This window comes from Nelumbo nucifera, chromosome 1 (genome assembly GCF_055504915.1).
Source record: "Nelumbo nucifera cultivar China Antique chromosome 1, China Antique-T2T, whole genome shotgun sequence".
In the NCBI taxonomy this organism is placed as follows: Eukaryota; Viridiplantae; Streptophyta; class Magnoliopsida; order Proteales; family Nelumbonaceae; genus Nelumbo; species Nelumbo nucifera.
In genome coordinates this window covers 94,727,125-94,748,338 of record NC_142649.1, presented here as the reverse complement: position 1 = coordinate 94,748,338, position 21,214 = coordinate 94,727,125, and the positions used below count along the sequence as shown (strand labels likewise).

The window sequence follows — 21,214 nt, the reverse complement described above, 5'->3', positions numbered from 1 at the left end:
GGCAAAACTAGGGTGGAAACTTGTAAAGGAGAAAGAAAACCTTCGGGTAAGAGTTATGAAAGGCAAATATCTCCAAAAAGATCATTTTTGGGATGTGAAAGAGAAGAAGAATATTTCTTGGGCATGCAGAGGAATTCTCAAATCTCTAATGGAGTAGGGTGGGAGCTGAAAAACAGGAGTCTTGTCCCCATAAATATTTGAGAGAAGATTAAAACTATTTTTATTCCTTGGATCGAAATCAAAAGATTAAAGAGAAGAGTGTTTATATTTTATGGAATATGTGGAAGAATCGAAACCAAAAAGATTTTAATAATATTAGTATGCCTCCTTAATTGATTTTGGAGAAAGCTTTAAATGCTCGAAAGGAAAACTTTCTTTTGCAATAAAAGTCGTGTAAGCTAATTGCTTGGATAGCTCCAAATTTTAACACTATTAAGATAAATTTTGATAGTAACGGGAGATGTTCTATTGCAGCTATCACAAGGAATCACCATGGTGAGATTATGGACTACAAGGCTTACAGTTTATATCAAACTAGCAGAGGCTTGGGTTGCTTGGGAGGCTCATAACTTGACAGAAAACTTCACCAACAATCTCATCATCATCAAGGGTGACTAAAAGATAGTTATCTCATGCATGAAGCTCCTCTCCAAACCTCCGTGGCATCTCATCTGAGAACATTGCAAATGAATGCATAGAGGTGAAGATGCAGTGAAATGAGGATATTCATTATAAGCATGTTTTTAGGGAGGCAAATTGTATTGCGGATTGGTTAGCTAATGTTGCGCTTTCTATGGCTCATAGTTGGGTGGATTTTAGTCTTGATAATATTCTGGATGCCTTAGTTTTGCATTTGTTTGAGTGATTTATTTCAGGGAGGGGGAGTGCTACCCCTCGGCTTGTGTAGCGCGGCACATCAGGGTTCTATAAGAAAAAGAAGAAGAAGAAGAAGAAGCAAGTGGTCTTTCAATTTTTTTATAAACCAAACTGGTCTTTCAATTTTTTTGAAAACGGAATACCAAAACAAGTCAGAGCCAATCGATTAACTGGTTGACTGGTTTCGTTCTTGATTGGTTTTGTTCTTCGGTTTTATGGTTTTTTCATTTTACAATATATATTATCAATAAATATATAATTATTAAAAATATATATATATTAACCTTCGGTCTTTGATGAGCATGCCTAGAAGCAAGTTGGAACTTAGAAGAGTTACTAAAGAGGTGGACAATTGATTATACTATATAAACAAGATTAAAAAACAAAAATACAAAGAAAAACGATACCGATCTAGTTGGTCTTTTAAGAATCAACTAGTTGGGTTTCAAACATTTACTACAACTTTTATTTCCTTATAATAGGACGATTGTGGTCCAATGATAATGCGCTACGTGTCTACTATTTGGGACCCATGTTAACTATAAACTATTGGAAACCATTGGCTAGAGATGCTTAAAAGTTAAAACTAAATTAATAAAATATCTCTATTTATTGTTTGCATGATAGAAAGATTAAAAAAAAAAAGAAAGAAAGAAAGAAAAACTCGAATATCTTAAAAGTCATTATGAATAAATTAATTTTCACAAAAATCTGAATTTATGAATAATTAATTACTAAAAGTAACAAAAGCTTTTTGTATATTCAGTAATTTAAATAATATTTCATTATTTTCATTAACTTACAAATAAATTACTGTAATATTTTCAGAAAATGTTTGAAAACTGTTAACATTTTTGGAAAATGTTTGTAAATTACTGTTAAAGTTTTCAAGAATTATTTTTGAAATAAATGTCTGAAAATGTTTGTAAATTTTCAGAAATTTCTGTTAACTTCTGAAATTGAACAATCAATTTGCAGTAATTGGTCAATAAATTTTTCAAAAAATTCCAAATTTACAATAAATTATATGTTATTTTCCAAAATAACACTAAACTTTTCAAAATTCCAATAATCAATTTGTTTTAATATTTTCAGTAATTTTAATATGAAATAATGAAAAAGTACTAATACCCAATTATATTAATTACTGAAAAATAATAATAAGAAATAATTGTTGAAAATATATTAAAAATAACTAAATTATTACTGAAAATATTAATTAAAATTATTAATGTAAAATAACTAAAAATATGAAAATTACTGAAAGTTATAATTTTTAGTAACAAACTTAAAAAAATTAAAAATAAAAATTTAATATTAATAACTAATTAATGAAAACATTAAGTAAAATATTAAAAAATATATATTAGAATTACTGAATTATTGAAAATAAAATTTCTAAAAATGTTAATTGTATAAATATTAATTTCTGACAATATTTAGATTACTAAAATTTAATCTTGTCAAATAGTTAAAAAAACTATTTGTTATTTTCAAATAAAAATATTCAATGATTATTTGAAATTGTAGTTAATTGTTTCTGGAAAATGTTTTTTATGTTCATAAATTAGTGTTAATATTTTCGTAATTGTCAATAATAATAAATGACTAATAATGATTAATAAATATAAAATAATAAATTTACAAGTCTTAATCTATATATCTATCTATCTATCTATAAATAGATTAAGACTTGTAAATTTATTGAAAATATTAATTAAAATTATTAATGTAAAATAACTAAAAATATTAAAATTACTGAAAGTTATAATTTTTAGTAACAAACTTAAAATATTGAAAATAAAAATTTAATATTAATAACTAATTAATTAAAACATTAAGTAAAATATTAAAATAATATTAGAATTACTGAATTATTGAAAATAATAATTTCTGAAAATGTTAATTGTAAAAATATTAATTTCTGACAATATTAAGATTACTAAAATTTAATCTTGTCAAATAGTTAAAAAAAACTATTTGTTATTTTCAAATAAAAATATTCAGTGATTATTTGAAATTGTAATTAATTGTTTCGGGAAAATGTTTCTTATGTTCATAAATTACTTTTAATACTTTTGTAATTGTCAATAATAATAAATGACTAATAACGATTAATAAATATAAAATAATAAATTTACAGGTCTTAATATATATATATCAACTAAAGTAGAAAGTGCCACGTAGGTGGCCTCAGCTATCTCCCTTACTCCAGCCCCTCTCATTTTTGCCTTCCATGCTCTCTCATGAAGCCACCTCATCACTCCCTTCTCCCTCTCTCATTTTAACATCTTAGCATGTTTGGCCCATCCCACTTTTCTCTATGTTTATCCCTTTGCATATCCCTTCCTAAAACTATTCCTAAAATCTCTCTCTAATCTAATCTAGCCAAGTGACACCACTATCCCCCCCCCCCCCCCCACTTTCTCTATCTATAATTCATATTTATCTCCTAAATTATTTATAACTCCTAATTACCTCTAATTCCTATTTATCCTACCCCACACTTTTCATCTATATCTATCAAAAGAAAGTTTGAATTAAAAAATTTAAGAATTATTTAAATATTATAATGAAATTATGTAATAACTTTAAAATGATTATTAAAACACAAAAGAATTATCATAGATTTTATAATATTCATACTTTTATGAAATTCATAACGAAATTATGTACTAACAATATAAGTTATAATTTTACGAATTATTCAAATAATAAAAATTTAAAATTTAAAAATATTATTTAAAATTTTCAATAACTAAATATTATAAACAACAAAACATTTAAATATTAAATATTTAAATATGAAAAATTTTAAATATTTTACAATTTATTTAAATATTTAAATAACTAGATATTTTAAATATTGAAATATTTAACATAACTAAATTTTAAATATTTAAATTAATGAAATTATGTAATAAACTTAAAAAATTATTAAAAGTAGAAAATCATTATAATATATTTATAATTATTTTAAATTTCACAAAATTAATAACGAAATTATGTAACAAGAGTAGAACTTATAATTATATGGATTATGAAATTCAATAAATAAGTATTATTGAAATAACTAAATAATGATATTATTTAAATAGATAGATAATATTGTAAATAACTAAATTTAAATATTTTAAATATTAAAAAATTAATAAGTAAATCATATTTTAAATATTATTTAAAAGCAAATAAAATAGATTAAATAAAGAAATTATGTAATAACCTAAAAAATTTTATCAAAAATATAAATAATTTGAATATAAAATATAAATAATTTAATTTTTTTAAATATTATTGAGATAATGAAAAATATATTAAATAATTTGGAGGTATTGAATCTCTCAAATAACAAAAATAGGTAATAACTTTCAAAAAAATGTTTTTAATAGATATTAAAATATATAATAATAATTGCAATTATTAATGTACTTGTTGGTTCTCAGGATGGGCTAAGGACAACATAGTAAATTTACCTTGTCTCCCGGACGAACTGGCTAGGAGGATCTGTGAACTGTTGAGGGCGATGACCTACTAAGCCCGATGTGCATTATGGCCGAGGGCTGGTGAAGTTTAGCCAAGGACCAACGGGTTCTGAGGAAGGCCCAGGCCATAGGCTAGTGGAGACCGAGGTGTGCTGAGGCCGAAGCCGAGGACCAGGACCTACGAAAAAAGGGGACGTCAGAGGCCTCAGGTGGGGACCCAAGGTGGGGACTCCGATGGTCAAGTTAGTAGGGTGGAGTAAAGAGGGCGGACGAGGTCTGAGGGGTTCAGACGAGGTCGCCCAGGAGCTGGAGAGCTAGAACTAGGAGTACAGGTTCCGGATCCCTTACCTTGGGGGAATGTCGCCATATTTATACTTGAGGTCACTTGATAGCGGACGCTGCAGATGGTCAGGATGCGATCTTAGCCCTAGGCGGGAGGACATCCAAGAACCGCCGCATGTGGTCGCGCCATTGGTCCTGCGCTGGACGCTAACCCCTGCCCTGTACGACACACTAACTGGCTCTGAACTCGACCACATGTTAGTGCGCCGAAGACCTGCCTAAAGCACCTACATCAGTACTAATAATAAAAACATTATTTCACTTATATCAATTAATAATTCTAGCAATCAACTTTCAGAAAATTGGTATTTATTAATAATAATTTTAAAATCTTAATATATATTTATATATACTAAAATTTATATTTATTGTATTTTTGTGATAAATATATTTTCAATAATTATGTATAAATTTATTTTTGTTTTGTTATTTAATAGAAAATTTTCAATAATTATTGTAGATTAAACTATTCTTATTTATTCGAGATTAAACTATTAGTTTAGCTAAAATTAGGAGTGTTCACGGGTCGGTTCAATTCTATTCTATGTTATTTGGCCAACCAAATTGACCTAGCCGGGTTGGGGAGTTGGTCACCCAAAACCAACCAACCATTAGTGAAAACCATTCAACTTGGGTTATATTGGTTTGGGACAATAATTTGGTTGGTTGGCTCAAAAGATTTAAATTTAGAAATTATAGTGGTATTATTAAAAATTAAATTAATTAATTAAATTTACAATATTTAAAATATAGTGGTATCATTATAGTGATATCATTAAAAAATATGGAAAATTTTTCCACTTTTCCATTTTAAAATTTATATATATAGACTACTGAATATGGGAAATTTTCCATTTGTCCATATATATATAGGTTTTTGTTGATTTACAAATGGCCAAACCAAAATTGAACCCATCAAAAATACTAGAAAACCAACAAACTCAAGTTGAGTTGGGTCGTGTTGGTCGGTTTCACCGGTTTGATGAACAACGTAGCTGAAATTAATTATTGTTATTTTTGTATTGTAAAAAATTATTAAAAGTAGTGGTCTCTGCAGAAATTATTGTTATTTTGGAGTGCCTTGTGAGCCAGAGTTTGAGCGCCGGGGTGGTCTCTGCAGATACGTTCGTGTATCTCCTTGAGGACATAGTCGGCCTAGGAAGGGGGGGAGACACCTCAGATAGGGGAGAGTATGTGATCGGCGATAGAGCTGTCCTTGGATAAGGCAGTATCGGGCCGACCTGTGTTCAAGTTTCTTGGCTTCTGCTTGGTTCTCTTGTAGCATACCGTCCTATAAGTATTGCATTATGGGATACATCCAAGACGAGCCTTGCTGAATGGGGAGGATGAGGAGAGCCATTGGTGCTATACTGGGCTGGGCTAATGTGTCCATCCATACCGTTGGGTCGAGGTTGGTCTACAACAAGCTATCTAGATATGAAAGTGCATCAGATTTTGTAGGTAGCTCACCATGGTCGGGGTCCATGTCTCGAACTGGCCGTGGATCCGATTTACCAATAGTTGGGAGTCGCTAAAGGGTTCAACGTGCCGAGCACCGAGGTCTAGGGAAAGTCAAAGTCTGATGATCAGAGCTTCGTAGTTTGCTTCGTTGTTGGAGGCCTTGAACTCGAACCTGAGGGTGTGCTCTAGTACTGTGTTGTTTGGGCTGAGGAGGATGAGGTCGTCCCCGCTACCTTGCATGTTGGATGAACCGTCTACATGGAGAGTCTATATCCGCGGTGTTGGGGCCAGGTCCTATGTTGTGAAGGTGCTCTCCGCAAGGAACTCAACCAAGGCTTGGACCTTGATAGTGGGCCGAGGTGCATAGTCAATGTCGAACTCGTTCAGCTCCACACTCCACCTAACTAGGCAGCTAGATGCTTCCGGTCTCTGTAGTACTTGCTTGAGGGGTTGGTCGGTAAGCACTTGGACGTTGTGGGCTTGGAAGTATGGCCTGAGTTTTCTTGCCAAGGTGATTAGGGTCAGGGCTACCTTCTCTAGGTTCGTGTGCCGGGTTTCTGCGCCGTTGAGAACTTTGCTGGTGTAGTAGATCGACCTTTGTACCCAATCTTCCTCCTTGACTAGTACCGAGTTGACCACCTTGTCTCTGGCCAAGAGATAGAGCAACAGCTCGTCCCTAGGGCTCGACTTTGTGAAGAGAGCTGGCGAGCTTAGGTATCTCTTCAGCTCCTCGAAAGACCGTTCACATTATTCTTTCCTCTACAAGTCTTTCATTCTTTTTAGGGCCTTGAAAAAGGGTAGGCATTGGTCCACAGACTTGGACATGAACTTGCTAAGGGCAGTATCCGTCCTATGATGCACTACACTTCTTTATAGATCTAGGGTGACTACATGTCGAGGAGGGCATGGATCTTCTCTAGATTGGCTTCTATTCCTCGCTGTGTGACCATGAACCCCAAGAATTTGCTGGAGCCAACCCTGAAAACATACTTGGTCAGGTTCAACTTCATTCTATACTTCCTGAGGGTGCCGAAGACTTCTTTGAGGTCGGGTAGGTGGTGCTTGGCCTTCTTGCTCTTCACCAACATATCGTCGATGTATGCTTCAACATTGCGATCGAGATGATCCTTGAACACCTTGTTCACCAGCTGTTGATAGGTAGTGCCAACGTTCTTGATACTAAATGTCATTGCCTTATAACAGTATAGTCCACGGTCGGTGATGAAGGCGGTTTTCTCCTAGTCGTCAGGATGCATCTAGATCTTATTGTAGCCTGAGAATGCATCCATAAAACTTAGGAGTTCATGCCCCGCCATTGCGTCAACGAGCTGGTAGATCTTCGGCAGGGGGAAGTTGTCTTTGGAAAAGGCCTTGTTTAGGTTAGTGAAGCCAATGCAGATTTTTCACTTCTTGTTAGCTTTCTTCACCATCACCACATTGTCCAACCAGTCTGGGTACTTTACTTCCTGGATGAAGCTGGTGTCAAGCAACTTCTAGACCTCCTCGTTGATTACCTGCCACCATTCTGCGGTGAAGCTCCTCTTCTTTTGCTTGATGGGTTGATAGTGTGGATCGGCGTTCAAGCAATGGGTGATGACCTTGGGGTCGATCCCCGGCATGTCCATTGTCAACCAAGCAAACACGTCAGCATGGTCCTTTAGCAGCTGCATGAGGTCCTCCCGAAGACAATCATCCAAGAGAGATCCGACTTGGACCATCTTCTCAAGGTCTTCTTCAGAGAGCGGCACCTGGATGAGGTCTTCAACTGGTTGGCCGCACTGTGTCTTAAACTCATCACGCAGGTCTATGCTCTCAATGGTCAAGGCCTCGACGGCCTAACGCTTTCCTCATCACGACATCAGGTAACATTGTCGTGCTACCCTCTGGTCCCCACATGCTACTCCCACTCCATATGGGGTTAGCAATTTTATTGCAAGGTGGAACATGGAGACAGAGGCCTACAGAACATTCAAGATTGGCCAGCCAAGGATGGGCACCAGACGACGATGAAGTTGATTATAGTTGTGGTGGTGATATTGTCATCTCCAATTAGAAGGGGAAGGCTGATCTTCCCAGTTGGCATGAGAGACTCCCCAGAGAAACCCATCAGGGGAGTGTTGACCAGGGTGAGGCGGTCTTTGCTGATGCCGATCTGTTCAAACGCGTCCTCAAAGAGGAGATCAACCGAATTCCCCGTGTCTACCAAGATGCACCGCACTTCAAAGTTGGCTATCACAACTGTGATCACCAAGGCATCATCATGCGGGATCTGGACTCCTCGAAGATAGTCGTTTGTGAAGGTGATCGGGTCCTCGCGCCTTCTCTTCTGCTCCCTATCATCAATCTCGAGCAACTGTGCATATGCCTTGCGGCCTGAGTTGCTTTCTCCTCCAGCAGCCATCCCTCCTGAGATCATGGCGATGACCCCGACTGGTGGAGCCTGGGCTAGAGGTTTGGGTGCTAGGCATGGGTCTTCCTTTGCCTTCTCGTCCTTGTTGCCAATGAACCCACCAAGGTACCCACGCCTGATTAAGTCCTTGATGTGGTGGCGCAAATCGTAACAGTTGTCGATGTCGTGGTTGTGATCTCGGTGGAATTCATAGTATTTGTCCCGATTCCTCTTGTTGTTCTGCGACTTCATATTCTCGGGCCACTTAACATAGTTACAATCACAAATCTACATAAGGATTTCAAACCGCGGGTAGTCAGTGGCATGAAATTCCTGTAGGTTGGAGGTGGAGCCCTCGGACTCCGATCTGGTCGGCAGTCCTACCTCTTGCTGTCTTGGTCCACCCTCTCTGTCTTGTGGTCATCGGAATCCCGTCTTTTCCTGTCAGGTCATTCTTCCTCCTCTCTCATCTATGCATGTACCTCTTTTGCGTTGATGTACTTTTGAGCATGGGTCATTAGCGCGCCTATGGTCTTTGGACGGTTCTTCGAGATGGAAAAGTTGAACGGGGAGGGATGCAGGCCGTACTGGATGGTTCGACCATCAACTGGTTCAATGATTGGACTTGTAGGGCCTCGGCGTTGAACCTCGTGAGGTACTCTCCGAGTGACTCTCCCTTCCTCTACCGCACTTGCATGAGTCTTGCCAAAATTTTCCAATGTTCTTGGCAAGCTGTGAACTGCGCCAAAAACTGGCTCTCCAGCTGCTCCCAGGAGGAGATAGAGCGCGAGGGAAGGGAGGTATACCATGTCAAGGCTACTCCTTTGAGGGTCACCATGAAAACATTACACATATAGCCTTCGGGCGAGCCGTGCAGCATCATTTGACCTTTAAAGGCGTTGATGTGATCGCTAGGGTCCGTGAACCCATCGTACCTCTCGAACTGCGGTGCTCGCCATTCGGCTTGGGGGAGCTCGTCCACGATGTCTTGGGTGAAGGGTGGCTCCTTGGCGAGCTGGTTTTTCAAGTCTGTTGGTCAGACCATGGGGGGGGGGTGCACTTCTTTCGGCTTGGCTAGGCTCCAACTCAGTCAAGCATTGTTAGAGTTCCCTGACATCTGCATCCCTATGGTCTAGGGCCACAAGCGTAGTCTTTTCTTTCTTGGGCGGTGCTGGGCGATCTTTGACTAGAGTGGATTTAGCGATGGAAACTAGCTACTATTGTGTCAATCCACCAAGCCTTTCTTTTGCTAGAATCTGGTAGATTGGTGTCTTTGGTCGTCTCTTTCTCGGGACCGAACCGAGGAGCCCAATCTTCTTGATGTCTGCCTTTCTTGGTCAGCCCGCACCTTGCCCCTGTCTACCCGGCGCTTTTTGGGGTCCTTAGGGTGAGGATCAATCGCGGTGAGCATCGAGGCAGGGGAAGGGACGGTCTGAGGAGGTCGCGGTGCAAGGTTTAGCATCTACATCAAGGCCAAGATCTAGTTGACCTTCTGTTCCATTGCCTAAAAATGAGCGGGGTTGACCGTGGCCTGAGGTTGGGGTTACTATTGAAACTCGTGTGGTGAAGGGCTGAGGTGAGAGCGGGATCCCCGAGATGGGGATCAGCCTGTTGAAAGTTCTGATGTGTTTCTTGGCATCTTTCTTGATCGCACGGAGAGAGGATTAGGAATAGATTTTTGTGCGATTCCCACAAATGGTGCCAATTTAATGTTTCTCAATCCAAGGTGGTTCTTGAACCGAAGTCGTAGTCAGATAATCCTATCAACTCAGTGGGGCTGAGGTGGAAGGACAAAGCCGCACTCCAAGATCTGAAACCAAGAAGACAGTCAGAGGCCCGAGGAGTTATCCCTGAGTAGGTAATCTGACACTCAAGTCAGTTGAGAAAGGTGGTCGGTTGGGCCGAGCAGTTAGAGAATAGTGCTGGTCCGAGTAGAGTAACGGTATGGAAGTCAAAAGTTGGATCCCTTACCTTGAGTGAGAGGTACCTTTTTATACCGAAGGTCCTTGTCCTAATCGGATGAGGCTTCCAGGGTTGTCGGGATGAGGTCATTTGTCGAGGTCTTCGGGATAAGACCTAATCCCCCAGCGGAGTCCTCATCCTTACGACATTCTCCTATTTGGGTCGCACTTATCCACATGACATGGTGCTTTGGGTCATACAAGTGCATGCCCACAAATGGATTTGTGTCCACAAAGAAGATTTCCGCAATTTCTGCATTGACAATATAAGATTTCAAGCAAAACCATCTGCTATCTACCGGGATCAATTGCGCCTTCACATTACCTCTATAATCATGGTTTCCGAAAACACTGTACCATTGCTTTTGCAAACTCTTAGTGGTATAGAACTTGGTAAATGATTTCTCGAAGTTAGGATCGTTTTCACCCGTCAAGCCTCTGTCATAAAAGTTATCACTAACAGAGATCACGAAATTAGGGTCCGTTTGGTTTATAGGAATAGGGATCTGGAATCGGAATTGGGATGGGCTATTCCGATTTTAACTATTTGGTTGGGTGGAGTCAGAATCCCATTCCTATTCCTGCTAGAATGGCATTCCCCCATTTGAGGGAATGGCCATTCCCCGCCCTTCCCTTAGGAATGAAATCCCATTCCTACTGATTTTAATTCTCATTCTTATTCCTGTCTGAACCAAACAGACTATGGGAATAGACCATTCTGATTCCAATTCCAAAGGATTTCGATTCCGATTCCGACTATGAACCAAACGAACCCTTAATGTTTATTTTCTCTCCCACCCTTTCCATATGAACGGCAACTTCAGACTTAAGCTCCTCTTCTTCCCCAGTCTCCAATGACCAAGAAACTCAGTGACCCCTGTTAGTAGACTAGAAAACCTATGCGTAAGGAAGCTTATTATTGAAAGAGATTTGCTTGATGTAGATAGTGTAATCATCACTTGAATTTTGGCAAAATTAAAGGAAAACTATTCGCTGATATATATATATATATATATATATATATATATATATATCATGATCCTAATTATTCCCGTTTTTCATCTATGTCTCGATCCTTATACATGCCTTTCTGCTGGAACTTAGCTAAGATTGCCTATTTTCATAGGTTTAAATTTTAATGGGCAATTAGTGAAATTAAAAAGATAAAAATATCAAAAAAGCAGTAAATTGGAAAAGGGGTTTAGAGTAATGAGAGGCATGGTGACGTGATCAGTCCTGAATTCGAATCGATTAAAGAATCAAAACCCTACCCTAATCAATCAGCTTTTCATGTATTCCAGTCAATTAGCCATTCATCCGAACTCAAGCATCTGTAGGTTCAAACCAATCCATTTCTTTTAGGAAGTTTATATTGAAACTTTTAACCATCAAACTTATTGAAGGAGAAGAACAACACAAAGTGCCAAAGAGGCATGAAGTGGCTAATCGAAACCCTGTATAATAATACAAAGACTGGGAAATTTTTATGTCATTACTCATTAACAAAGCTCCGTCACGTGGATCTGGATGCTTAGATGGAACCAGTTCCCACTTCCCACTACAAAATCAGTTTGACATGGCGATCCCTTTTGGCCCAAGTCGTTTATTTGTTGGTAAGGATGTCAATGGGCCGGTTTTGGATTGGATCCCGTCCAGTCCAAAATCAATTTGGACGGACCATCAAGACATATTAGATTGGACTAATTCGATTCAAAATATTTATTACATTGGATTGGATCGAGTTTAGGTTGAAGCCAATCTAAATCAAAATGAACTTGAACAGATTGGACGGTCTAGACATTGAACTGGACCGGTCCAAAACATTCAACGGATTGGATTGGACTTGATCCATCTATAATGGACTCACATTGGACTGGATCGGATTGGACCAAATCCAGTCCAATTGACACCAATCTGATCCAGTCCAATTGGCACCCCTATATTGTGGGAGCAAAATGATTGATCCTACAGCCTGTCCAAGGAAAAGATTTGGCTGTTGGCAATGTTTCTAGGCATGGTACATTAGTTGTCTTTGGTATCATTGCTATTTCTATTTGAAATGTTTTGGGTTTATCGATACAAATTGGTAAGAGATATTTATTGTCACATCACATGTGAGAATTATTTTAAACTAACTAAAATGATGAGACTTCATCCTTGTACATAGCATCTAGCATCTTTAAAGTATCTACTTTAATTATAAATACTCTCAAATAATAATGGAAAAGTAGGGACAGGCCCAATGCAGATTTCTAAATTCCACTACAGAACTATAAACATTTAAAATGTCAAAAACCCCATTCTATACACTAATGTCTGCCTGTGAGAATTGGCATCAGTTTTTGAGGCTAAAAATTCTGACCCTAGGTTGAACCGTCATTCTCCCAAATAACAATTGTATGGCAATTTATATTGACCAACTCAAAACATTTGGAGTCCAGATTTCCTACCCACATAACATTGCCGCCACACATGGGGAACATCTCATCATCTTACATATTATTATACTCGGGGAGATGTTTCCAATGCATGGAGGTAGTGTTTTGTGGGTAGGCAAGGGCAGAATTCTTGTGGGTAGGTGATCAGGAGTCAAACATTTCAAATATAATAGTAATGATACCAAACACAACCATTATCATGGATGTGGGATAAAAGAGTAATTATATTCAATATTTTTTTGCATTATTTATTAGAACATCCCCTATGGTTTCACAGATTTATTTAAACTACCCTATAATTTGTACTTTATTAAAGGGGAATCTTCACTTACCCCACCTAACAAATTTTAACTTTATGGTATATTTGGGAACAATGACAATAGGGCCCTTATAGTTTGCAACATGATCACCTAAGCTTTTTGTTTTGCCATCTTAAAATAGTAACATAATCACCTAAGCTAAGTGGAAAATGTTCAACGGCATGAACCCATGGTTGTTTATTCCAAAACACCCCTAAATTAAGAGGAAAATATTCAAGGGTATGGATCTATGGTTGTTTATTGCAAAAGTACCACTAACACTTCTTTGTACAGAATACAAAATTGACAACATAGAGAAAAACTGAATGGTTATTCGTGTTTTATTAGGGGCAAAAATCATATTTTTGTTTTTAGTTTCTTTTGATTAAATTATTTAAATGGATGTTAAGGTTAAAACTATAATTTTTCACTTTTATCTAATGAAAGATCAATTAAGTATATTGATTAGAAATTATAGGAGATGTTTTAATAAAATACAAATTATAGGATAGATTTTAATAATTCATGAAATTATAGGAAGTGTTATAGTTAAATTGTGACGTGTCATGCCCAAGAACATTTCTGGGCTGTTGGCGCCAAAGCAAAAATTTCGCTCATAGAACAGCTACCAAGTTAAGCTAAACCAACTAACCAATCTATTGTGAGAGTGAAGTATTATTACTTCACTCTTGATCTGCTCGGATCCTAATGTGAGAGTGAAGTATGGCACGGACCCAATTCAAAGGCGTGCAAGAAAAAGAGGTGTCAGAGAGCTAGTGCTGGGTTGTGAGTCTAGGCGAGGAGATTCCGACGGTCAGGTTAGTGTAAAAAGATTTTGAGCAAAAAGAATAAGGTGAGCTAGTTCTTTTTCTTTGAATGTCTCTCCTTTTACAGAGACGAGGGGTAATCAAGGCACTATCAAGATTCTCAGAAATAACGGACCTTGACAACCGAGTTCTTAGGGGCCCGTGGGAGCATTCTCTAGAGGAGCTGCTCATCATTTCCCTAAGAAGCGGGGGAGACTCTTGCCGTTACTGTCAGGTCTTCGACATGCCTCCGATGATCTCGGAGGCGCTGAGTGTCTAGAAATGCATCCCCATTGCTGATGTAGCAGGTCGGACGTATGCGATTGGAGTGTCGACCTGGTGCTTAGACCGTATGATGTACTGAAGTGTTCGAGGTGGAACCGGGGCTTTGGTCGGTTCGCCTCAACCGATGTTGGCGACGTCCCGAGGCTCCTTGATGACGCATGAGCCCGCATTGAGGGCGAATGATTCTCGACCTGTCTCGCTTGTAGGTCATGAGGTTTCCGAGGTGACACATGGCGTCAAAGATCAATGTGCCGGTTTTGCCCGTCATCAATTACCATTTCTCTCAAAAGTTTTTAAGTGATTTTTTAGAGAGAGAGAAGAGTTGGGATCTCCTATCAACAAAATATGTTTCAACACCCTTCCAACATGATTTCACACCACATATTTTACCATGAGATTGGGACCCATCATAAAACTGGGACTTTCCATGTATGATATGTTAGATATCATATCATGTTGGGAGGGTGTTATACTAACTCTAATTGGCATTGGGACCCACCATAAAATTGGGAGCCTCCATGAGATATGTGGTGTGAGATCATGTTGATAGGGTATTGAAATATATTTTGTTTGCAAGTTACTTGGCACAAATAGGGATGGCAATTTTTCCCATCTCCGATGGGGACTCGACTTCCCCGATCCCATCGGGTCGGGAATGAGGATTGTTTTGACAGGGTGAGGATGGGGACGAGAATTAATAGGAATCCTTGATCGGGGTCGGGGATTAAGGTTCCCACCTCGCCCTGGCCCTAATTATATATATTAAATATATATTATTATATTATTTATATTATATATATATATATATATATCAAAATATATTTAAAATATTATTTATAATTTAAAATTTTTATTTATTTTAAATAAATTTATTTATCAAAAAATTACTGATCCCCTTGGAGAACCTATCCTTCTTGGGGATCGGGGATGAAGGACAATCCTCGACGAAACATTGGCATGTTGTTTAATCATGATCGGTTATGTAACTCGTTATACACGGTGGGGTGAGTGAACAGCATATCCTAATTCTGCAAAGAAGTTATAATAATAATAATAATAATAATAATAATAATAATAATAATAATAATTCATTGTCATCCCAAAGATAAGTCGTTATAAAGAAAAGAGTTAATTAATTAGGGAAAATCTATGATATGGAAAAAATTTCCATATCATATCGGATGACATGGACCAATCACATTCCACTTCTCTGTTTCAATGAATTAGGATAACCGGTTTCTAAAACAACCATTTAAATCGTTATTTCAAAAAAGAAATTCATTTCAAGATAACAAAGACATTAACGTCTTCACCCTGAAAGGTTACCCAGAAGCTTCTCCGGCGGATGGGGGTGCACGATGTCTGGGAAAGCTCACTTCCGACGGTGAAGAATGGCTACTTCGGACGGCTAGTACAGGAGGCCTCTGACAATCAAAGACGGTCAGGAGCAAGAGATAAGCAGCCGTATGTGATCGAGAAACAGTGATCTGATTTCTGGATATGATCTCTCTCTTCAATGCTTGTTCGAGTTTTCAGGAGTTTTTTGTTTTAGCGTCTAACGGTAACTAAACAAAGAATAGAAGAAAGATGCCTGGTACCGAGCAGGAGGTGCGCATCAACGGCCACTCTTCCCCTTCTTCTGTTGCTTTCCAAGCAAAACAAAACGGCATGACCAAGAAGCTCCCCTCCGACTCTGTTATTAACCTTGACCAGTAAGTTTCCAATTCGAAGACTATTTATTATTTGCTTCTATCATTTTCAATTACAGTTGAAGTTGGGTTTTTGATATGTAGATTGTTCCAGGCTACATTTATTTCATATTCTCGGACTGACGCCTGACAGTATTTTTTATTTGACTTTCGTTAACAGTGGTGATCCAAAAATGATAGAGCCATATTGGCAGAAGATGGGGGACAAGTGCATAGTGGTGAACTCCGTCTGGCAATCGCTAAGCTACTTCTCGGACATTACAAACTTGTGTTGGTTTCTGGAGCCAGAATTAGCGGAAGAGATCAGACGCTTGCATCATTTGGTGGCCAACACTGAACCAGAAGGTCGTTACATCGTGGTGGTACCGGTTCAACACAACTCTTTCAGGCAGCGCTCTATGCTTTACCATCTCCCGATTCAGCAGAGCCGATCAACGTCGTTTCAGCCGTTCCATACTATTCGGTGAGTTTTCTCACAATCTCACTCTATACATTAGTTGTGAATTCACGGCACGTATCATTTGTTTCTAGATAACTAGCAAACTTGTTTGCATGAGAATGGCCCATTTGATGATATTGTTGTTGAGATTTGAATTAAGCCATCAGAATTGTTCAATACTTACAATTCCTTTTCTTTAGCATTGTTTATCTTGGGACCTCATTAGACGTTAGTGATCGTGTCTCATGCTCTCTCTCTCTGTTTCCATACAGACTCTCTCTCTCTCGCTCGCTCGCTCGCTCGCTCGCTCTCGCTCTCTCTCTAGTTTAGGTTAATTAATGGTGGATTAGTACCTTGAGGGAATAAAATTAGTGGTTTATACGTGCAGGCCATCATGTTATCAAGTGCTTATAAAGTTTCTATGGCCAAAGAAATTTAAAAAAAAAATAAGGAAAAAACTTTTGGCCTTAATTACTATACTTATGCTCATTGATTAATCAAGTTTTTAATTAATTTGCGTTGAATTACTTCTTCCTTGCTGTCTTATCCGGCGGTCACCAATTTCTTAAAGTCCGGGATCTACAGATGGGCCGGCGACGCATACACATACAAAGGCGATCAACCTTACATAGAGCTCGTACCCTCCCCAAATAATCCAGATGGGTTTATTCGGGAAACGGTGGTTAACCGGAGCAGAGGGAAGCACTGGCCATGCTGTTCACCATCGCCAAAAGCACTGGCCATGCTGGGTCACCATCTCCAAAAGCACTGGTCATGCTACGTCACCGGAAGATCTCACGCTGGGTCACGCAGCTCATTCATGACCTCATGCTATTCTCAAGGCCGTGTCTGATGGTTGTAGACAGGACTTCTTTGACTATGGAAGAAGCCCCATGGCCAAGAGATGGGAGTGTTTGAGAAATGTTATTTGTGTCCAGTTGAACTGCCGAACTCGTGTTAATGGGCCTTTTACCGTGAACATTATACGTTCTCCCATCTGGTCGACGTGGTCGATTGTGACTGTATTGTAATCGACGGAAGTTTCGTATTCCATATCAGGCTAATTAATATAATAGCTGACGGAAAAAACAAATAATTAGTTACCGGTTAGGTAATTGATGTACAGGGGATTTCCATACGATATAGTTTTCTATATCATAGTGGACCCAATTAATTAATATACCATATAGTTTTAAAACTACTTAACTATATTTTACGGGTATTCTTGTTTGACAGAAATAGGCCCCTTTTTATATATATAAAAAGCCTTAAATTAAGCGTTTTAGGTTTAACTTGAGAAATAACCCTCCTTAGTTGTGTTTACTTTAAAGGAAAAAATAGGAAAAGGAAGGGAAAGATATGTAAGAAAAACTTTAGAAATCTTGTATGGGTTTCCTTACCTTTTCCTTCAAACCAAATATAGCCTTAATGAAATGTTTTGAGTTGTTTTACATGTCTTGCATAAACTTTTTCTTCTAAAGGTTAAATATTTTAAATAACTAACCCCGCCTAAGAAAACCACTCGACTTAACCCAATTATTAAATCATAATTTTTGTCCTCTTCCCTTTTCACTTGCATTTCTCTTTCAATATCTTTATCTTGCTGTCGTATCCTTCCCTAGAACAGTTTCGAGACCCAATCCGCCCCCCATAATACTGTCCTCCATAATGTCTCACAGCACATTCCTGTCATCTATGGGGAACATTTTTTAATGATGACATCATCATTCCCGATATTATTATCGGGAGATATTCCCACTACATGGCGGAGATGTACTGTAAAACATTATGGGAAGCAGTATTGTGGGGGACTGATTTGAACTCAACAGTTTCTTATTTTTAATCATTTTCCTTATCCTGAACATTTTGTATTTGTCCAAAATGCTTATATGAGATCGAGACTCACCATAAGACTAAGACCCAACCATGAATGTTAGATTACTAATGCCCATTTCAATATGATGCAACACCACGTATCTCACCATGAGATCAGGATCATCATAAGACTAGGACCAACCATATGAGACATGCTGTGCCAAATCATGTTGCAAGTATGTTGGAATGCATTTTGTTGAGAGTAGATCCCGACTCCAATATATCAGTTACTGGTAGAACAATGCCAAACATAGAAAAAAATGCACGAGTGAATCCAGCATTTTCTCATATGTTGACAAGTGGCATTATTCTTTCATGATGAGATCGGGTCTTTTTTTAATAACCTTGCTTCATATATTTAATCATTACTATTAAAATAATTAATTTGTAATGTGCCCACACAAAATTCATAGGGATGCTTCGGTCGTGTTATTTTTTAAGTCGAAATGGTATTACCGATCTTTGGAAAATTGGTAGTCGAAACCAATTTGAAGTTCATAATATATATTATAAAAATATATAAATATATAATAAAAAACTAGAAATATATATAAATATTTATATATAGTATGTGTTTATTAATTTATAATATATAGAAAATATAATATATATATATATCGGTTGATTCGGTTAACTGTCAGTTTTCTATATTGAATAACCGAAATCGAACCAGTACCTTTGGTTTTTAAAAATATTGAACCGACTAATTTGATTAACCAGATTTTCTTTTCGGTTTCAGTTGGTTTTTCAATTCAATTCAGTTTTTTTTTTTTTTTCTAGCTCACCCTCTAATGAATAGATGTTCCATATTAAGAAGGGACCTTACCATCATCTAATCCTTGTCCCAGATATAGGGGATCAACTATTTTTACCATGGTTTTCAAAACCGGATCAGATCGGATGGTCAGACCGGACCGGTTCCTGGTTTTTCCCCAAAACCGTTGATTTTGGTCAGCAAACCGCTGAACCAGCTGGTTAACTGCTCAAACCATTTGAACGGTTTTGACCATTTTTTAATTTTTTTGTTAGAACGGGCCAGTCGTTCGGGTCAAACGGTCGGACCGTTCAAACTGACAACCAGATCCCTGACCGGTTCGGTTTTAAAAACCATGACTTTTACTGTTTCATTCTGTTCAATGCAATATCCATTTGTAAAATTATCATCTTCGAATCATTATTTATTAATTAAACTGCTACCCTCCCTTGTCTGCCCCAAATGTTTCTAATTAGTGTAAATACATATATAGTGTAAATACATGCAAAACTTACCATCAGTTCGGGAAGAGTATAAATACAAACATATATAGTGTAAATACATACAAAATATAAGGTTTTGTATTCTATATATTTGTATTTGTGCTTTTAAAAAGAGTACAAATACAAATATATACAGTACAAATACATACAAAATACAAGATTTTGCAATCACATATTTGTATCTGTACAAATACATACAAATATATACTCCTTCCAAATGCGGCCTTAGGTTCTATCAGAAGAATGCAAATGTTGTTTGGTTCATTTATCATTATGGTTAAGTTTTGCAGATATTTGATAAGAGTGCATTTGTGTATTGAACACAACAGTAATCATGAATTTCAAGAGCGAAAATGTTGACCAAGAAATTCATATTTACACCCATCACAAATAAAAGCATTTAACAAAATAAGAAATTATCATTATAAAACTGAAGCGACTTCACATTTTTTAAATGAGACAATTGTATTTGCACTCTTCTGAAACAGAATCTTAAATTATTGATCACCGACAAACAAACTTCTGCCTGCAGACTCCTACGAACACGAATCTTCAATTGTAAAAGAAAGAATATATTACAAACAAAATAAGGTACAAAGTACAAACAACCAGAATGTGAAATTTGACCATATAATATACATACAAGGATATTTACAATGTTTGTTCTACCATGTATATTCTCAGTATTTGGATTTAAGATAGCATTGTGAAACCTAACTCGATCATATAATTAAAAACTAGTTTATCCGTTAGTGTTGTATCCATTATACATTAAGAATAACGAACTTTGCATCTTCTTTTATGTTTTCTTACATTCTGGCATAATACATCTGAATGAATTTCTTATTGAATCATTTGAATGTGAAACTAAAACAACATAAAACCCACAAAAATAAAATGATTTATGTTACATTTATGCTGTTTTGGTAATATGTTTCTACCAAAATGAATGAACACCTTTGAAATGCACAATTTTAATTAACAATACAATGCTAGCCTCCGCGTTTTAGACTTTTAGTTGCTGAAGAAGATAGTTTTTCCTCTTATAAGCCCCACCCAAAAGAACAAAACATAGTTCCTGAAGAGCATACTAAAGCCAGAGAACTGTGTTTTTGTCTAAGGTGAGTGCTTTGATTAATTAGTGCGAGCTATTTGGTTTGAGCTTGGAATAATTATGGGTAATTAGTCTTTTTCATGGTTCAATGAGTGGCTCCTTTATTAGGTGGAAAGATCAATTAAGGCAGGATGAAATGGGTTAACTTATCATGGTGTTCAGACCCCATCCATGAAGATTGTTACCTCTGCTCAGAGACGGAGATTGGAACAACTCTCTACAAGGGTGGAGGGTTTTAGGTTTTTCCTCCCCAAGGATGTATGAAATTAAATTCTGCTGCTGCTTTGCGAAATCAGATAAGTACTGCTATTGGTTTTATACTTTTATAATTAGATGTTCCTCAGGAGGAATGATCTCGGCACAGGGTGCAAAGGTATCGGCTTCATCTGTTCTCTCTTTGGAAGCATTGGCTATGCAAGGGGTTTCGTGAAAGCAGTTAGTTATGGAATTCAAGATATGATTCTTGAATCGGATTCAATCT

General features: G+C 37.3%; 1 protein-coding gene and 1 pseudogene across 2 annotated transcripts; one reads left to right on the top strand and one right to left on the bottom strand.

The window, feature by feature from the left end:
* Window positions 1-8,130: 8,130 nt before the first annotated feature.
* LOC148803571 (uncharacterized) lies at window positions 8,131-8,802 on the bottom strand. The gene has a single exon (XM_088896805.1). The coding sequence runs from the start codon at window positions 8,800-8,802 to the stop codon at window positions 8,131-8,133; it is 672 nt and encodes a 223-aa protein (XP_088752931.1).
* A 6,802-nt stretch (window positions 8,803-15,604) lies between these two features.
* Window positions 15,605-17,670, top strand: LOC104605535 (tryptophan aminotransferase-related protein 2 pseudogene; annotated as a pseudogene). Its single transcript, XR_016081345.1, has 3 exons — window positions 15,605-16,051; window positions 16,209-16,510; window positions 17,028-17,670. The product of XR_016081345.1 is annotated as a tryptophan aminotransferase-related protein 2 pseudogene (transcript).
* Window positions 17,671-21,214: the final 3,544 nt, after the last annotated feature.